This window comes from Pipistrellus hanaki, assembly GCF_964339955.1.
Source record: "Pipistrellus hanaki genome assembly, chromosome: X".
NCBI lineage: Eukaryota > Metazoa > Chordata > Mammalia > Chiroptera > Vespertilionidae > Pipistrellus > Pipistrellus hanaki.
The window spans coordinates 6,133,334-6,149,875 of record NC_140524.1 but is presented as its reverse complement, the minus strand read 5'-3'; the positions used below and the strand labels follow the sequence as shown (position 1 = coordinate 6,149,875).

Here is a 16,542-nt window from a genome sequence, read left to right as displayed (position 1 = left end):
TCAGTCCACAGGCCTACACTCTACCCACTGAGCCAAACCAGCTAAGGCCCATTCTACCATTTTTAAGTAGACAAAGCAGTAATGAGTAGGATGTCCAGACAACCTCATTTGGAGTTTGAAAGCATGTGCTCCAGAGCCAAAGAATCTGGATTTCAATTCTCACTTGAACCTGTTAGGGGGCCCTGGACAAGTCATTTAATTCCCTTAGCCTTTGTTTTCCTGACTATGAAGCGGGGAGAATCCCTATATCATGGGGTTTTAATGAAGATTGAAATAACTAATATACATACATGGCAATAGAACAATACAAGAACATAGTAAATGTCATTAAAGTGTTATTTGTTACTATTATCATTACTATTATTTTGGGTGGGGATATAGGGAGCTGCAAGTGGTTCTGGGAACACCTGACTTGTGTTTAAAAAGTCACTTGGGTCATGCTTGGTAGACCCGTCTAGGTCTTTAAGAATTCAGAGGCTCTGTTTGGGCGCAAATTTGTGGAGTGTGAACCAGCTAATAATGTGACTTTTTGTTTAGGTTATCACACCACAACGAAAACTTATCCTGGCTGCGCCCAACCGGAAAGACATGGAAGAATGGATTAATGTCATAAAAACTGTTCAACAGGGAGAAATTCGTAAGGTAAGGAAATAGTCGAGAATCCACATAACACTGAAGTATAAACTCATAATTGACTGAGTTAAATCATCTTTCAAACAGGGAAATAAGAAGATGGAAGCAGAGACCATCTGGTCAGGAATTATAGACGAGCATCATTAGGAAACCTATTCAAAACTATTTATAAATAGGAGTGATTCACTTGGACCCAGACCTTGAAAAGTATGTGGTCTGAGTCCAAGTGAATCACTCCTCTGTACACATCTATTTGATATGTAGATACCACTATATGTCAGTGGATAAGGCACTTAAGATGTATGTGAGAATCTAATTTAGATGTTCTTATGTTAGAAATCAGTAGCCTTGACTTGGGTCTGCTAAATAACTACAGTAACAGCTTAAGGAAACAGACTCAAAAAGGAAAAGTAGACCAAAATAAAGTAACTACTCAGTGGAAAAGCTTATCTCATTAACCACTACATAATTCTGCCTTTATGTTTATTATATTCCAGAAAAGAAATGTAGAGAGAAGAGCAAGGAGTGGTCCTACTCAAAGCTTAGCAGGGTTCTTTTTCTCTGTAGCAATACCAAACCCCACTGCTCCCTGCCATAAATGGTCACCATTCAAACTCTGGGCTATGCCTTGAGCCCACTATTCTTCAGACCTACCACATTTAGAAGTTACATGAGTTTTAAAGGGGGAGGGATTTTTGTCATTTGTTTACTTAGAACAGTGTCTGGCACATACAGAAGCTCAACAAATATTTGCTGAATGAATAAATGAGGGTAATCTATTATGAAGCTCTTGGAGATAAATGGAAAAACAAATATACCCTTTAAAAAATCATGATGTCTTAAATAACTAGCAAAGGGTAGAATATTGTTATAGGCATTTGGGACAAAGCAGTGCAGTCTATGGCTTGGTAATAATGGGTTTTAGAAGTAAAATCAATGCCATGGAGAAAAGCTATCTGTCCTCACTCCCCTAGATTTCCTAGGCTTTTGACCACTTAGTTTCATAATTATACATTGTGCTAATAATGGCTATGAGACATCACAAGTTCATTGAACTGGGGCCTACATACCTCTCCACATATCATTAAGGCCTCTCCTAGGACATATTGAATATGATCGATTGAGAAATTCTTTGCTTAGAAACTGAAGATGGTCTTTGTGTGACTTAAGACTCAGCATTTAACTCTTTTGTTATCTTCTTCCATTCCTGATGGAGAAGCACATCCTGTTCCTCCTGCCCACCCACAATGAGGCCACTATGGCACAGCACTAGAGGTAGCCACAAAAAAACTATGACTTCCTTGCTCCCATTCTCCCTTCTGTAGACCAATCCCTTTCCTTCCCTCAGTTTATCTCTATCCAAACTGGAGCACTTCTCATGAATCATATATTTTCAATTTGGTGAAAAAGGCCATATAGGATATTTTGAATTTTAATTATTATTCTGATAATGCAAAAACTTCCAAAGTAATCTATAAGAGCCCTTATCTGTAATTTCTGGCTCAATTGAATTAAACACCTTGTTGTTGACTACCCTGCACAAACTACAAAGGAAAAAAAAAATAACAATCTGCCTGTTTACACTTTTGAAAGAGTTGAGTTTCAGGCTGTAATCACAAACTCTGTAGAACTGCTCTAGGGACCTAAATCTATTAAGGAATACTTTTAGCTGGAACTAAAATGTCTCACCACTAGCATCTCAGCAATTCATCTTGCTTAAGACTTAAGAGTCAAATATACTTTCTCTCATATAAAGCTCAACTCCAACGATCTATTCTATTTCTGTCACAACCAATGCCTGATGTGAGTTATAAAGAAAGATTAATAATTAACTAAGCGGTTTATTAAAGTCACTACAAAGCAATTGGATAACTTATTGGAAATTAGTCAGTACACATTAAGGAGTGAGTTCCTACTAACTAGGTGCCCAGTTCTGTTCTATAGAGAGTTGGAAAAATGTGTCGCTGCTCCTGGCCACAGTAATATTTTTAGGTAGTTGTGGGAGACAAAATATACACAAAGAAATAGTTAAGTGACAGTACTCAAGATAAATAACAAATTTCAGAGATGTTACAAGGCAGTGAATGACTGTCAGATTAATAAAACAGACATTAAAGTAATATGGGAGTTAAAGGCAGAAAGACATAAATATGGGCTGGAGTACTCTGGGAAGAGTTTATAAAAGAAAAATTTGTGACTGAACTTGAAAGATGAATAGGATTTTATTGGTGACAGGGGATTAGTTAGGGACAGGCAGAAGTCCTGAGCAGAGGAATTGACATAAGCAAAATCTGAGTAATAGAAAAACAGAAACTTTTTGAAATAGAGTGAAAGGGGACTCTATTTTACCAGAAGAGTTTGGGAAAATGAGTTTAAGAAATGTATATGAAGAGGTAAGTTGAGCTTTATTATGAAAGATTATCAATGTCAGGATAAAGAGTAAGGAAGAACTGCAACATGAACAAAGTTCGGTTTAAGGATGGATTAGAGAGGGGAGATAGTTCATCAAAGGAATACTTTACAAATATAAGCTGGATTAGACAAGGGATAAACTGGAGACCAAAGATCATACAGGAGACTATAAATTAATGCAAGAAAGACAAAGTTAAGCCTCAGGATGAGGATAGAAAGGGAAGACAAATAGTAGATACCAAGTTGGAGTGAGGAGAACTGAAACATATGAGAGGTAAATGAGAGAAATAAGTCACAGGCAAATGAAAGGTTTGAGCCTGGGAGACTTAAAGAATAAAGGAGGGGAATAGAAATAGAGCTGCATGGAAAACTAGATTAAAAGTTTAGCTCTTTCTAACAATTAATTGTCACAAAACCATTAACTATGGGAACAGGAATGAACCTTAGAAATAGACTATAGATTTTAAGACTCTAAAGCATCTTTAGATCAAGTTATGTAGCCTTTACTTGAATTACCCCAAAGACGGGGAACTAAGACTCTTGCAAAATACTCCTTTCAATGTTCCTAAAGTTCTAAATTTTAGAAAAAAATTTTCTTCACCTTTGGCCTGGTACAGTGGTTAGCAAACTCATTAGTCAACAGAGCCAAATATCAACAGTACAATTAGCAACAGTACAATGATTGAAATTTATTTGAGAACCAAATTTTTTAAACTTAAACTATATAGGTAGGTACATTGTTATTAAATTATTTAGGGTACTCCTAAGCTGGCCTTTGCTAAAAACTCAAGGGGCCAAAGAGAGCCGTATGAGGCTCGTAAGTTTGCCAACCACTGGCCTAGTAGAATAACTTTCTAACATTCAGTGTGAGCTGAAAGAATGGTATCAGCTGCCATTTGAGGTAGAAAGCTCCACGTCATTGGAAGCATTTATTTATTTATGTATGTATTTTTTTTATAAATTTTCAAATTGTTGAGAGAGAGAGAGAGAGAGAGAGAGAGAGAGAGAGAGAGAGAGAGAGAGAGAGATGAAAAATATTGATCAGTAGCCTCCTACATGTGCCCCAAAGAGGATGGAACCTGCAACCTAGGTATGCGCCTTGACTGGGAATACAACCCGCCATATTTGGTGTATAGGATGACATTCCAACCAACTGAGCCACCACTGGCAGAGTTAATTGGCAGTATTTAAAGCAAACTAAACAACTTTTTAAAATATTGTATAGAAAATTAATTTTTATATTGACATCACCAAGATGGCAGACTAAGAAATCTCAAAGCTTAGCCTCTTCCCTACAAAAACAACAAATAAACAAATATGTGCCAACTAGAATGCTTCTGAGAGTTTCAGAATACTATAAAGAAATTGCGGAAACTCTATGGAGCATAGAGACAGACTCGCCACATAGAAAATCATAGTAAGCCATTTACCTACGTAGTCCCATCCTTCAGTTTGGCAGAGCTTGAAGCCAATAGTAATTCCCTTGGCCTGTTCTCTTCCCACAAGGGAAAAGGAGAGCAGAATTCCAGCAACTCTTGAGAATCTAAGTAAAAAACACAATCTAGAAATATGGTGTCTATAAGAGACTCACTTTAAAATTAAACAGCATAGGCTGAAAGTAAAGGATTAAAGATATATTTCATGTAAATGGTAACCAAATAAGTATAGATGGATATACTTATATCAGACAAAATAGACAATAACTCTAAAACTGTCTTTAGAGACAGAGGAGGACATTATCCTATATAATAAAAGGCTAATATGCAAATTGACCAAATAGTGGAACAGCCCTTCACTATGATGCACACTGATCACCAGGGAGAAGATGCTCAACACAGGAGCTTTCCCTCTGGTGGTCAGTGTGCTCTCACAGGGGGAGCTCTGCTTAGTCAAAAGCTAGGCTCATGGCTGGTGAGCACAATGGCAGTGGCGGAAGCCTCTCCTGCTTCCATGGCAGCGCTAAGGATACCCAACTGATGGCTTAGGCAGGTCCCCCGCATCAGTCAGACATCCCCCAAGAGCTCCTGGACTCCAAGAGGGCTCAGGAAAGATCATAGAGGAGACTATAAATTAATGGCCAATTGAATTAAACAACCCCCACCAAGTGCACGAATTTCATGCACCAGGCTTTAGTTTATATATATAAATAGCCAGGGTCTATAATAACCAAGGCTCCACTGAACATAGGAAGTCAGTGCTGGGTTGCTGTGGTGACCCAGCACTAACTGCCTAGGGGGCTGCAGACCAGGCCCAGAGAGAGGCCTGCAGAGAAAGAGAGGCATGGTCTGATCCGCAGCCTGTGGCTGCTGTTGATCAGCCATTGCCTCTCTCTTTCTCTCCCAGCTTCATCAGCAGCCATATCTCTGTTTTTCTCAGGGCCTCCTCCAGGACTACTGATAAGCCCCATCTCTTTGATCAGCCCAGAGATAGGCCCAGAGAAGCTGAATGGGATAGAAACTAACCAATTAGAACCAAATCTGGGTGAAGTGCCAGGAGCCAATGGCTGCCTAGGAGGTGGAGCTTTTGACACTGACTAGCATAGAAACCAACCAATCAAAACCTAACCTGGGTGAACTGCGAAGGCAGAACCTAAGGTGAGGGCTGCGGAGGGGTTTTAAGGACAACAGCTGTTTGGTGTAAGGTATAAGAAAGCAGTTTAATTTTTAATGACTGGTTTGGCAGTATAATACATATGGCTGCTATCAGTCCAGTTATAGGGATTATATGTTTTTATCTGCCAAGAGCATCTCTTCCAGAAAAAGGCTCCCCCCTCCCCATTTAAGCAATCCTATCCTATATATTCTATCTATACTAATAAAAGGGTAATATGCTAATCAGACCAGGTTGACCAGCCATCTTCCGGACATCTGACTTCCTTACAAATAAAGCCATGGTGGTGGAGGTTGAGGCAGAGGAAGTTAGGGATGATAAGGCTGGCAGAGGAGAGAAGTTGGGGGTGAGATCAGGCTTGTAGGGCAGTTGGGGGCAACCAGGCTGGCAAGGGAGGGCCATTGGGGGGAGATCAAGTCAGCAGGGGAGGGCAGTTGGGGGCAACTAGGCTGGCAGGGAGGTGAGTGGTTAGAAGCCAGCAGTCCCAGATAGAAGGACGTCCATAGGGATCAGGCCTAAACTGGTGGTCAGACATCTCCCAAGGGGTCCCCAATTGGAGAGGGTGCAGGCTGGGCTGAAGGAACATCCCCCCCCCCCATGCACGAATTTTGTGCACTGGACCCCTAGTATGATGATAAAAGGATCAATTCAATACAATCATAAGTATATATGCATGTAACATCCTACCTAAATATATAAAACAAATAATGAAAGATCTGAAGGCAGAACTTGACAGCAATACAATAATAGTAGGGGACTTCACTACCCCACTTACAGTAGAGGATACATTTTCTGCAGAAAGAAAATCAATATACAGAAACACCTGACTTGAATAAGACTATTGACCAAATAGACCTAACTGAAATATACAGAAATTATACCCAATGATAGCAGAAGATATATTCTTCTGGAGATTCTTCTCAAGGGCACACAGAACATTCTCCAGTATAGATAATATGTTAGGTGACAAAATAAGCCTTAGCAGATTTTAAAAGCATGGATATCATTCCAAGTATCTCTTCTGACCATAAGGTAATGAAATAGAAATCAATAAAAGCAAATAAATAAATAAATAAATAAATAAATAAATAAATAAATAAATCACAAATACTTAGAAGCTAAACAATTCAGTCTTGAACAACCATTTGGGTAAAAGAGGAAATTCAAAGGAAATTTTAAAAGTATATTAAGAAAAACAAAAATGAAAACACAGCATATCAAAACCTAGGGACACAGCAAAAGCAGTTATAAAATGGAGGTTTATAACAATAAACAATACCATTAAAATAGAAAGAACTCAAATAAACAACCTAACCTTGCACTTCAAGTAACTAGAAACACAACAAACAACCCAAAGTCAGAAGAAGAAAGAAAATAATTAAAATTAGAGCAGAATAAATCAACAGAAAAAAATTAAGTAAAAAAGATGAAGAGGTGATTTTTTAAAAAAATAAAATTTAGAAACCGTTAGCTAGTCTATGAATAAAAGAGAAGATTCAAATAAATAAAATCAGAAATGAAAGATGAAATATTACAACAGATGCCTCAGAAATAGGAAATATTACAACAGATGCCTCAGAAACAAAAAGGATCACCAAGAACTATTATGAACAAACTACATAATCTAGAAGAAATGGATAAGTTCCTAGAAACATACAAACTACTAAAACAGAATCAGGAAAAAATATAAAGCCTGAACAGACCAATAGCAAATAAAAAAAATTGGATCTATAATAATAATAATAATAATAATAATAATGATAATAACTCCCAACAAAGAAAAGTCCAGAACCTGGTAGCTTCATGGGTAAATTCTACTCAATTTATTGAAAGAAACAATCCATTCAAAGAATTAGCACAAATCCTTTTTTTAAATATAATTTTTATTGATTTCAAGAGAGGAAGGAAGGGGGAGAGAGAGATAGAAACATTAATGGCACGAGATTATCATTGATCAGCTGTCTCCTACACACCCCCATACTGGAGATTGAGCCCAAAATCCATGACTTCCTGATCTGCAGGTTAAAGCTCAACATGTAGCCAGCTGAGCAAGGAATTATTATACAACACTTGATCTTAGCCAAAAGGCCGAGAAGCTAAGGATTCTTTATACTTCACACTCTCTGTGTACTAAATATCAGAAAACATGATAAAAATACAAATGTGGTAGTCTCCTATTATGACTCAAAATGTGTTACATTTCTGAGAATTTCTAACAGAGAATGATCCTATTAAAATATTTTGTGACTGTGCCTTTTGCCATGGCAGATACTTTTAAAAACATCATTTGTGAAGTATTTATGTTTCTATAACATGTAACTCCCTTAGTCCTCTTTCTAGTTAAAGAGTACAGCAAATCACAAATTAATTCTTTCTGGGTTTTCCCCAGGATTTTCCTTGAACTTTATTGTATCAAAATAGCATTTTAGTTTGGCTACAATTAAAGAGAAAAAAAAATCTATATGTTTTTAGAAAAAAGTATTTATAGATTTTGTATACTCAAGCTTGCTTGATTTGTTGCATTATGTCAGTATAAGGGACCATCCAGTTCAATAAATCCTACTTAAGAAAAAAAAAAAAAAGGCAAAGACACTATAAGAAAATAAAACCACAAGAGAGTAACCCTAAGGGCATGTACCTTGATTGCGGGCACATCCCTAGTAGGGGGGTGTGCAGGAGGCAGCTGATTGATGTTTCTCTTTCATTGATGTTTCTAACTCTCTATCCCTCTCTCTTCCTCTCTGTAAAAAAATCAATTAAAAAAATATATTTTTTTTTTAAAGAGAGTAACCCTTATGAACAAACGCAAAAATCCTTAATAAAATCCTAGCCAACTGAATTCAAAAGCACATTAAAAGGGTCACACACAATGACCAAGAGGGACTTATTCCAGTGATGCAAAAGTGATTTAATATAGATAAACCAATCTGATACAACACATTAACAAAATGAAAGAAAAACCACAGGATCAACTCAATAGATGCAGAAAAAGCATTTGTCAAAATTCAATACCTAGCCATCATTTAAACCTCAACAAAATAGGTATAAAAGAATCTTATTTCAATACAACAAAGGCCATATATAAAAATCCCATAGCTGCCTGGGCAGTGAGGCTCAGTGATAGAGTTTCAACCCAGGAACCAAGAGGTCACCAGTTGGATTCTGGATTGGGGCATAGGTTGCGGGCTCAATCTCCAGTAGGTGGTGTGCAGAGGTAGCTGATCAATTGGTGATGTTTCTCTCTCATCAATGTTTCTGTTTCTATCCTTCCCCTTTCCTCTCGATAAAAATCAATAAAAACATATTTTTAAAAGCCCATAGCTAGCATTATAATCAACTAGTTCCCCAGTACACAGATTCATGCACATTGAAAGGAAATTAGAAGGTGGCCAGCAGAGTGGGACTGGGCGAGACCAGACTGACACACCTTAGAGCAAACCCCTGTGGTCCCTCCCTGACCTGCCGTACCTGGGGCGGCACCAGGGCTCAAAGGACATCTGTGGAGTAAGTGGGGTCCCTCCTGCAGATAGGGTCCCTCTGCATGGCCTGTAGGGATCAGGCCAAAACCAGCTCTCTGACCCTAGGGCAGTGTTTTTCAACCTTTTTTGGGCAAAGGCACACTTGTTTCATGAAAAAAATCACGAGGCACACCACCATTAGAAAATGTTAAAAAATTTAACTCTGTGCCTATATTGACTATATATAAAGTAATTCTCTTGAATAGGAATCAAATAAACACAAAGAAAGTATTTTATAATTACTTTATTATGAAATATTAAGTAAACAAAATAGTGAAAAATTATAAAATTCTTGTCTGCACCTACGGCACACCAGGCAACATCTCGCGGCACACTAGTGTGCCGCGGAACAGCGGTTGAAAAACGCTGCCCTAGGGGCCCCAGATTGGGAGAGGGTGGTTCTTGGGTGACACACCCCAGAATCAGGCTCCCCCCTCTCTGGTTCCAGGGTGCATCACCTGAGGAATGCCACTGCCAAGTCACCACAGCTCAGCAGCTCCTGCATTGAGCATCTTCCCCCTAGTGGTCAGTGTGCATCATAGCTACTGGTCAGACAGTCAGATGGTTGCTTAGCCTTTTATATATATAGATGGGGGGAAACTGAAAGCGTGCCCTGTAAGATGTTACAAGTTAAGGATTCCTACTCTAACCACTTCTTTTCAATCTAGTAACTAGAAATCTTAGCCTGAGAAAATAGCAAGAAAAAGAAATAAAAGCACCCAAATTAGAAAGGAAGAAGTTAGGTTCTTTCCATTTGTAAATGACATGATCATATACATAGGAAAACCTGACGATTCAATAAAAATAATGGTTAGAACAATCTAATTCATTTTAAAAAATCAACATACAAAAATCAATCAGGTTTCTATACACAAATGTGTGTGTGTGGGGTGTGTGTGTGTGTGTGTGTGTGTGTGTGTGTGTGTGTATTTAGAGGGGAACAGAGGTGAGAGATTTGTTAGGTAATGACTAACATTTATTCTTCCTCTTCACATGCTCTGGGCATTGAAGCCTTAGTAGCAGATTTTCTAGCCTTACCTAATTTGTCTCTGTGATTAATTCTCCATTATCTCTGATTTATTTTAGATACCTACAGCGGAAAACAACCCTTACCTTGTTGGAATGCACTATTGGTATTCTAGCCACAGCCCTCGGACCCAACACTGCAATGTTTGCCGGGAGAGCATTCCTGCCTTATCTAGAAATGTTATCACCTGTGAAGGTGCGTTTCAGATTTCTTTAGAAAATAAAGTAGATAGAAATAGAGGTGAAAGAGCTCATCTGACTTTAGTATCACTGACTCACACTATGTCACTGACTCTAGTGTAAGTTTAACTCTGACACTGAACAGAATGAGTAAAGGAGATGCGAAGAATCTTGCATGAGAGGGAATTCTCATGAATCAAAATGGAGGGCTGGGTCTTGGAGGATCAAACAATATGGTCAAAAGGGTTGGAAAAACATAAATCACCTCATTCTTATTGATTTCCATTCAAATCAGACAATAGAGAATTACAATTCAGTAAGAATAAAAAGGAATTGAATCATATGGAAAATTGGCCTACGAAAGTACATCAGGACTATTTAGATGCATATAGGTTCTAACTTTCAGAGAAGCTTAGGGAAGGGAATTAGACTCTTCATTACCAGATTTACATCCACCTTTTTCTTCCTCCTTTTCGCAGTATGCAAAGTGAAGTCTCACATATTATGTGCTTTGAGAGCAAGCAAAGATTGTAAGTGGAATACTTTGTCCGTCACTGATGATCTCCTCATACCTGCTGATGAAATAGTGAGTACCAGCCATTCTCTCAGCCATTCTTTTCTACCACCCCTTCAGTCAGAACACATAGGGAAAGGAAGATTTCTTCCTGTCTTCAGACAATCCAAGTAAGCTTCTTTCCCAGGCTCATGATCTAAACCAGGGGTCCTCAAACTTTTTAAAGTGGGGGCCAGATCACGGTCCCTCAGAGAGCTGGAGGGCCAGACTATATGAACTACTAATTCCTACTGTAACACCTCGGCTGCGCTCACTGCCCAAAAAACCTGGCGGGCAGGATCAGACTCCTCTGCGGGCAGCATTTGGCCCGTGGGCCGTAGTTTGAAGACCCCTGAACATTCTAGAATGATTAAGGCCCCCCACAACTACCTGTCCTTGCTCACTAGCATTGGAAGTGGGGAGGGCAGGATCAGGAGGAACTTCCTTGCAATTACCTAATGTCCTCCATGGAATAGTATGTTATTCCAGATCACTCTTTCTCTCCTTATATCCTAAATTCTACTTCTTGTCTCTTTTTGCCCTTTAGGAAACTATGCCTCATCAGTGGGTAGAAGGAAATATATCTGTTAGTTCTCAATGTGCAGTTTGTCATGAGAACTGTGGCAGTAATCAAAGACTTCAAGATTTCCGGTGCCTCTGGTGCAATTCTACGGTAAGACTCACCTCATCTCATTGATACTTAGAAAACTTGACTTGTAGAGAAGGGGTGGATTGAGGGTTGACTGTGCCTACACATAACTAGACTTTCAGAGATTGTTACATCTAAATAGATTACACAGGTTCCAGAGTATTGAGCTCAGTACCCCGCCTTTCCAGATCTGGCTATGGAGTCTCTAAGAAAAATATTTAAGACTCTCATCTTTTATGGTTCTTAATTGGTGAGGCCCACTAGCAAAAGGGAGAAGTTACTAGGGAAAAGCTTAATTATCTTATGACAGTCAGGGCAATTAAAAATTAGGTTCTGATACTGTTAAAAAAAAAAAAAAAAACACCTTCATTTCTCAATCAACATTTCCTAGAAACTTGCGATCTTTGTTAATTAGTAAAGGTTAATAATAACACATTCTTATTTCTACTATGTATTGAGAGTTTTATACACATGATCTCATTTAATCCTTACAACAACCCTAAGCAAGGCCTCATTGTCCTCATTTACAGATGAAGAAAATGAGGTTCAGAAAAGAGAAGTGATTTGCCCAAGGTCATGCAGCCAATAAGCAAAATACTCTTGATTGATATATAATTCTGTAAAAACTGTGCTCTTAACTACAACACTAACATATCTCTAAGTTAGAGATTCTAAACTGGGTGTGATTTTGGCCTCTCAAAGACATAAAACAATGTCTTGGAGAGATTTTTGATTGTTACAAACAGGGAAAGAGGGTGTGCTTCAGGCTTCTAATGAGCAGAGACCCAGAATTCTGCTAAACCTCCAATGCACAGGGAAGCACAGAGTACTGTCTGGCCCAAAGTATCAATAGTGCCAGCATTGAGAAAGCCTGATCTAGACTTTCTAGTCTTTTAGAGGCTACTTTTAAACTGGTTATTCTAGTTTGGCAGTCTGTTCAATGCTTCTTTGCCTCTGTATCTATTTCCCCCCATTTCTTTCCTTTAAAAAATCTTGCCTCTGCAGACTAGAAATAAACATATAATAACAAAAAATGTTTGAGTCCCAATTTCAATGTCCAACAGTTCTGAGTCCCTGTTTTAATGTCAAACAGTTCCTTATGTGTACATGTCAGCAATGATATCTGGATGGTGGGCACATGGGGGCAACGCAGGTCAGACTCTCTCTGGTTTGGTCCTGGGCAACCTGCAGTGACACACAGCTGCTAACTGTTAGCATGGCAAGGCGTCATCAGCGCGGGAAGGCAAGGGAGGTTGGGGGGGAGGGGCGCTGTAAGAGATCAACCGAAGGACTTGTACGCATACATATAAGCATAACCAATGGATACAAGACTCTGGGGCCGGGGTGTGTGTGAGGGGGGAGGTGAGGGCATGTACTGGGGGGGTAAAGGAGGCCGGGGGGAGGTCAATGGGTAAAAAAAAAAAAAGGAGACATATGTACCACTATTTGTAATACTTCAAACAATAAAAAATATTAAAAATAGATTTAAAGGGAAGAAAAAAACCAAAAACAAATAAACAAACAAAAAAACAAAACCCAAACTGATTATTCTAGACAAGAAGAAACCAAATTATACACATCTTCTTAGAAGATTCTAGTTTCATTTGCCTAGGTCCAGCAGATGGGTACCATCTTTGTGCTCTCTCTGCTTTGATCCAGCTCACAAGCACCATCTGGAAGGGACTTGTACCAGCATTGGGTGCCCTGATTTTTGTGGCTGCCCCCAGGAGACACCTGTAGATCACCTGGATATGATGACCAATGGGGCCTATTGCTCATAGGTTACAAAGAACTGTAACCAATAGAGAAAGAGTTATAAACCACCTATAACCCTTAGGGCACAGCGAGAGGGAACAGTCTGAGAAGTTCAGTCTTTCTGTAAAAAGAAAAAAATACATTCTCTTTGAGACAACATGGGAAAATCATGGGGTGGGGTGGGGTGGGGTGGAGGGGGGCAAAAAGGGAGAAAATGGGATATACATCTGTAATACTGTCAACAACTTTAAAAATAAAAATTAAAAAAAATAGATTTGAAAGATGACAGCACAGATAAATGCCTGTATTTGCCACCTCCCATGACCACATCAAAATTACAACTAAAATATAGAAGAATCTTCATCCAGACCCACTGTAAAGCTGGCTGAATGGAAGTCTTACAACTAGAGAAGTAAAGAAGCACACTGAGACTTATAGGAGGTGCAGAGGAGCAGAATGGACTTGTCCTGCACTCATGTGTGTTGTTTTTAATCGGAGGGATATGTCTCCGTGGAGGCCACCCAAAGGATCAAGGGGTCCCAGTCCCACACCAAACTCTGAGCCCAGGGTCCCAGAGATGTGAAAAGAAGTTCCTATGGGCAGTAAGAACTATGAGCTGTAAAAACCAGTGCGGGTTGAGGCTCAGTGACACAGAAGCTGCTGGAGACCCAGCTGTTCCTCTTAAAGGCCGGCACTCAAACTGAACTTACAAGGTCCCACTTCCTCTGAGCTCCAGCACTAGAGCAATGGTCTGGGGGACACAGACACATCCAAGGAAGAAATGAATTGTCTGGCAACAAGGCAGTAACACGGGAGTGGCTTCCTCCCACATGGATGTACTTGCAGAAATCATTGTTCCTATTCTGGGATCTCCCTGGTCTCAGGGCTGACTGGCAACCATTTCTATTTGCTCCACCCTGGTGATTATCTAAGACAGTGTTTCCCAAAATTCTCTCAGGATGAGAATCATCTGGTGGTGTTGTTAAAATACAGATTCCTGAATCCCAACTAAGAAGTGCTAAACTAGAATTTTTGGAATATATAGGTAAAATTGTATACTTAACTTAGTGCTCTAATATAGAGCACTAAGTTAAGTATACAATTTTACCTACAGAGCACTAATTTAAGTATACAATTTTACCTATATGTTCCTAGCACTTCCTGTTGAAAAAAGAACACACACACACGCAAAACAACAACAACAACAACAACAACAAAACACCCAACCAGAAGAGCAAAAAGAAAATAGAATTCAAAAGTGTGAAAATAGTGTAAGGAGCCTCTGGGACAACTTCAAACATACCAACATTCACATGGGGGTGCCAGAAGAAGAGAGAGAGCAAGATATTGAAAATCTATTTGAAGAAATAATGACAGAAAACCTTCCCCTACTTGGTGGAAGAAATAGATTTACAATTACAAGAAGCACATAGAGTCTCAAACAAGAGGAACCTAAAGAAGACCACACCAAGACACATCATAATTAAAAAGCTAATGGCTAAAGACAAAGACAGAATCTTAAAAGCAGAAAGAGAAAAGTAGTTAGTTACCTACAAGGGAGTGCCCATACAATTACAATTATAAGCTGATTTCTCAACAGAAACTATGCAGGCCAGAAGAGAGTGGCAAGAAATATTCAAATTGATGAATAGCAAGGACCTACAACCAAAGTTACTCTGCCCAGCAAAGCTATCATTTAGAATTGAAGGTCAGATAAAAAGTTTCACAGACAAGGAAAAGCTAAAGGAGTTCATCACTACTAAATCAGTATTATAAGAAATGTTAATGGGTATTCTTTAAAAAGAGGAAGAAAAAGAAAAAGATATAAAAATATGAACAACAAAATGGCAACAAATAAATACCTATCAACAATTAAATCTAAAAATCAAAATAAAGGAATAATAAATCTAATGAACAGAATAATCTGATGAATAAAATAGAATAAGAGGCGTGGAAATGGAACAGAATGAGGATTCTCAGAGGAAAGAGGAGTGGGGGGAGGGAGAAGGGATTAAACAAATATCTTATATGCATATATACATTAGCTATTGACACAAAAAATAGGGTGGCAAAGGTCTGGGGTGGAAACCAGGTGGAGGAGGTAATGGGGGGGGCGGGAAGGGAGAGAAGGATATCTGTAATAATCTCAAAAGTAAAGATTTTTTTAAAAGGAAAAAACAAACATAAATAATAAAAATATAACAAAAAAAGATACATAAGATAAAAAGATACTGAGATAAAAATTTGTGGAATTCAAAACAAAATGTGGTGTGAAGAATTCCAAAATGGCAGTGGGTTAACTGGAAGTTACACTGATGCTCTCCTAGGACCAAACTGGAATTACAAATAAAATATAGTAAATCTACCCTGAATAATCAACTAAAGACTAGCTGGAGAGAACCAAAGATGCAAAGTGGAGACCACATAGAAACTGGTAGAAATGCAGAGGCAAAAGAGAGCAGGTTGGGTTCCCAGCGACAGCAGCTGAAGTTCTAGAAGGATATCTCAGCTGTGGGGGGTTTCCATTGACAAATATGGGGTCTAAACCCCAAGCTGGACTCCCCAGCCCAGAGCACCAGAACTGAGAATGGTGCCCACATAACACGTGGTTGTAAAAAATCAGTGGGGTTGCTGTTTGCCAGGGAGAGATGGCTGGAAATACAGGCACCCTTTTAAAGGGGGAAAAAAGCATAAAATTTCATGCTCACCTTGGGCTCCAGCATAGGAAGGGCAGAGTGGACTAGAGCTGTGCGAGGAGAATTCATGGTTGGGGACTCTGGGGTTAGAGCTTGGAAGGCAGCCACCCCCATTTCATGTGCTGGGTCATTCACCCACACTGCAGAGGAAATCTTTCTCAGGCAGACCTTTACTATCCAGGCACCTTTTTTCCAGGGGTGAAACAATTTCCCTTCCCTGTTGGGAAACCTCCTGCCCCACCCTGTTCAGTCTACAGTTTGCTGTGGTCTATAGCCTGAGGTTCACTAAGAGGCTGAGCATAACAATCAGACTGCAGGCAGAGGTGGATTTCTGGATGCATTGAGTCTTTGCCTGATCTCTTTCTGGTCCCAGGAGTAGGAAAAGCAGATGCTGGTGCACATCTTTTTCCTTTCCAAAGGCACCCAGCTCAAGCAGAGGGAGCCACGAGTTGTGCATTGCTGATAGGTCCTAACAGGGTATTCAGAGCCAGCCACAAACAGCATTTGGAC

The 16,542-nt window shown here is 39.3% G+C and overlaps 1 protein-coding gene across 1 annotated transcript in view; it reads left to right on the top strand.

The window, feature by feature from the left end:
• DGKK (diacylglycerol kinase kappa) overlaps positions 1-16,542 on the top strand; it is a gene marked incomplete at both ends in the record, with an annotated part of 129,038 nt that overhangs the window by 45,893 nt on the left and 66,603 nt on the right. The window contains 4 exons of the mRNA XM_084870818.1: positions 538-642; positions 10,260-10,395; positions 10,859-10,965; positions 11,483-11,605. Coding sequence (XP_084726944.1) covers positions 538-642; positions 10,260-10,395; positions 10,859-10,965; positions 11,483-11,605 — 471 coding nt within the window. The remainder of the gene's footprint in view (positions 1-537; positions 643-10,259; positions 10,396-10,858; positions 10,966-11,482; positions 11,606-16,542) is intronic.